The sequence below is a fragment of the Zeus faber genome, assembly GCF_960531495.2.
Source record: "Zeus faber genome assembly, chromosome: 1".
Taxonomy (NCBI): domain Eukaryota; kingdom Metazoa; phylum Chordata; class Actinopteri; order Zeiformes; family Zeidae; genus Zeus; species Zeus faber.
In genome coordinates this window covers 18671675-18673257 of record NC_137193.1, presented here as the reverse complement: position 1 = coordinate 18673257, position 1583 = coordinate 18671675, and the positions used below count along the sequence as shown (strand labels likewise).

General features: G+C 45.2%; 1 protein-coding gene across 1 annotated transcript in view; it reads left to right on the top strand.

The window, feature by feature from the left end:
* atp9b (ATPase phospholipid transporting 9B) overlaps positions 1–1235 on the top strand; it is a gene marked incomplete at its 3' end in the record, with an annotated part of 51457 nt that extends 50222 nt beyond the window's left edge. Inside the window, exons 27-28 of the mRNA XM_080011979.1 lie at positions 533–587; positions 1099–1235. Coding sequence (XP_079868105.1) covers positions 533–587; positions 1099–1235 — 192 coding nt within the window. The remainder of the gene's footprint in view (positions 1–532; positions 588–1098) is intronic.
* Between the last annotated feature and the right edge of the window lie 348 nt (positions 1236–1583).

Sequence of the window (1583 nt, the reverse complement as noted above, 5' to 3'; positions counted from 1 at the left end):
TGTACGGCTGTAGCAGTAGTGGAAGGGTTGACGCTGCCTCTCAGGGAGCTGTTGTGTGTTTAGTGAACTTCCCCTCGCCGTGTTGTACTTCTAAAAAGTCTGCTTTGCTCGTGTGCTCCCCCCCCCCCCCCTTCCCTCCGTCCCCGCCTTCTCCCCCTCTTTCTCCCCCATCATTTTTCTTCCTTTCTCTCCGCTCCCCTCTTTTCTCGTCTTTTTTTCCTCTTCTCTTTTCGCGGCACTTCTTTTGCTTCTGTGTGTCGCCCTGGCGACAGGCCTAGGCAGGGTGTCCCTTGGAGCTTTCCTTGGTAGGTCCGAGTCCTGTTGATTCACCGCCGTGTCTCTAACCTCTCCCTTTCTCTCTCTCTCTCTCTCTCTCTCTCTCTCTTTCCTCTCCTCTATCTCACCCTCTCTCTCTCTCTCTCTCTCTCTCTCTCTCTCTCTCTCTCTCCCCCTCTCTCTCTCGCTGTTTCTCTCACTCCTTCCACAGCGATTTATCTCTGCTCCCTGTTTCACGTTTCCGCTGTGTCCTCAGTATGTCCTGTTTTGGGATAATCCCTCGGATGTGGTCGTCCTGTCGTCTGTGTCACGTCATTCCACTTCTTACCGCTTCATGTCGCGTCAAATCCACTAACTTCAACATTTCACTTCAGTCATTTTTTAAAAATTCTAACAAGGGAATGAGGCGAACATTGGGATCACTTCATGAAATGCTGTTTTCTCTTGTGCTTGACCCTCTACAGTAACTATCAGCATTACTTTGTATTATGTTATATACATAATACAACACATATATATATATATAATACAATTTATATATATGTATAATTTCACACACATACACGCACCCACACACACACACACACACACATATATATATATAATATAACACACATATATATATATATATATATATATATATATATAAAATATATTTATGTTATATTTTCATACAACTGGCATTATTAACAGATCATATCATTATTCAGAAATAACCGTGGGCTCAGAGCCATGTAATAAGAGAAGGAACACACTGGGAAGCACTGATTTTAAAGCACGGTGGTGTTTCTGACATGTCTCCCCCTGCTGGCGCCGTTGCAGACCTGTCCTTCATCACCACGCAGGCCTTCCTGTGGAAGGTGTCGGCCATCACGCTGGTCAGCTGCCTCCCGCTCTACATCATCAAGTACCTGAAGAGGAAGTTCTCCCCGCCCAGCTACTCCAAGCTCTCCTCCTGAGGCGCGTTCTGGGAAGAAAAGGCCGGGCTCTGAATTCCACTGTCCCTTTTGTTTTCGTTTTGATCCATGCACTCCTCCGATCTCTGCTCTCGGCACTTTTTACAATTTTTGTATGGGTCTCAAAGGATCCCTGAAGACGGACCAGGGGAACTTCGTAGAGGGACCACTCTAGGCAAATGGAATTAAAAAAAAAAAAAAAAAGAAAAGGAGAAAAAAATGAATTTCATCACAGGGATTTCGTCATTTGGGACTTCTTGGAAAGACGAAGCTCATGATGACCTTTCTCGAAATGATTGTTTTACTGTTTTGCTGCGAAGGCTGTGGAAACAGAGTGCGATGCCCTGGAAA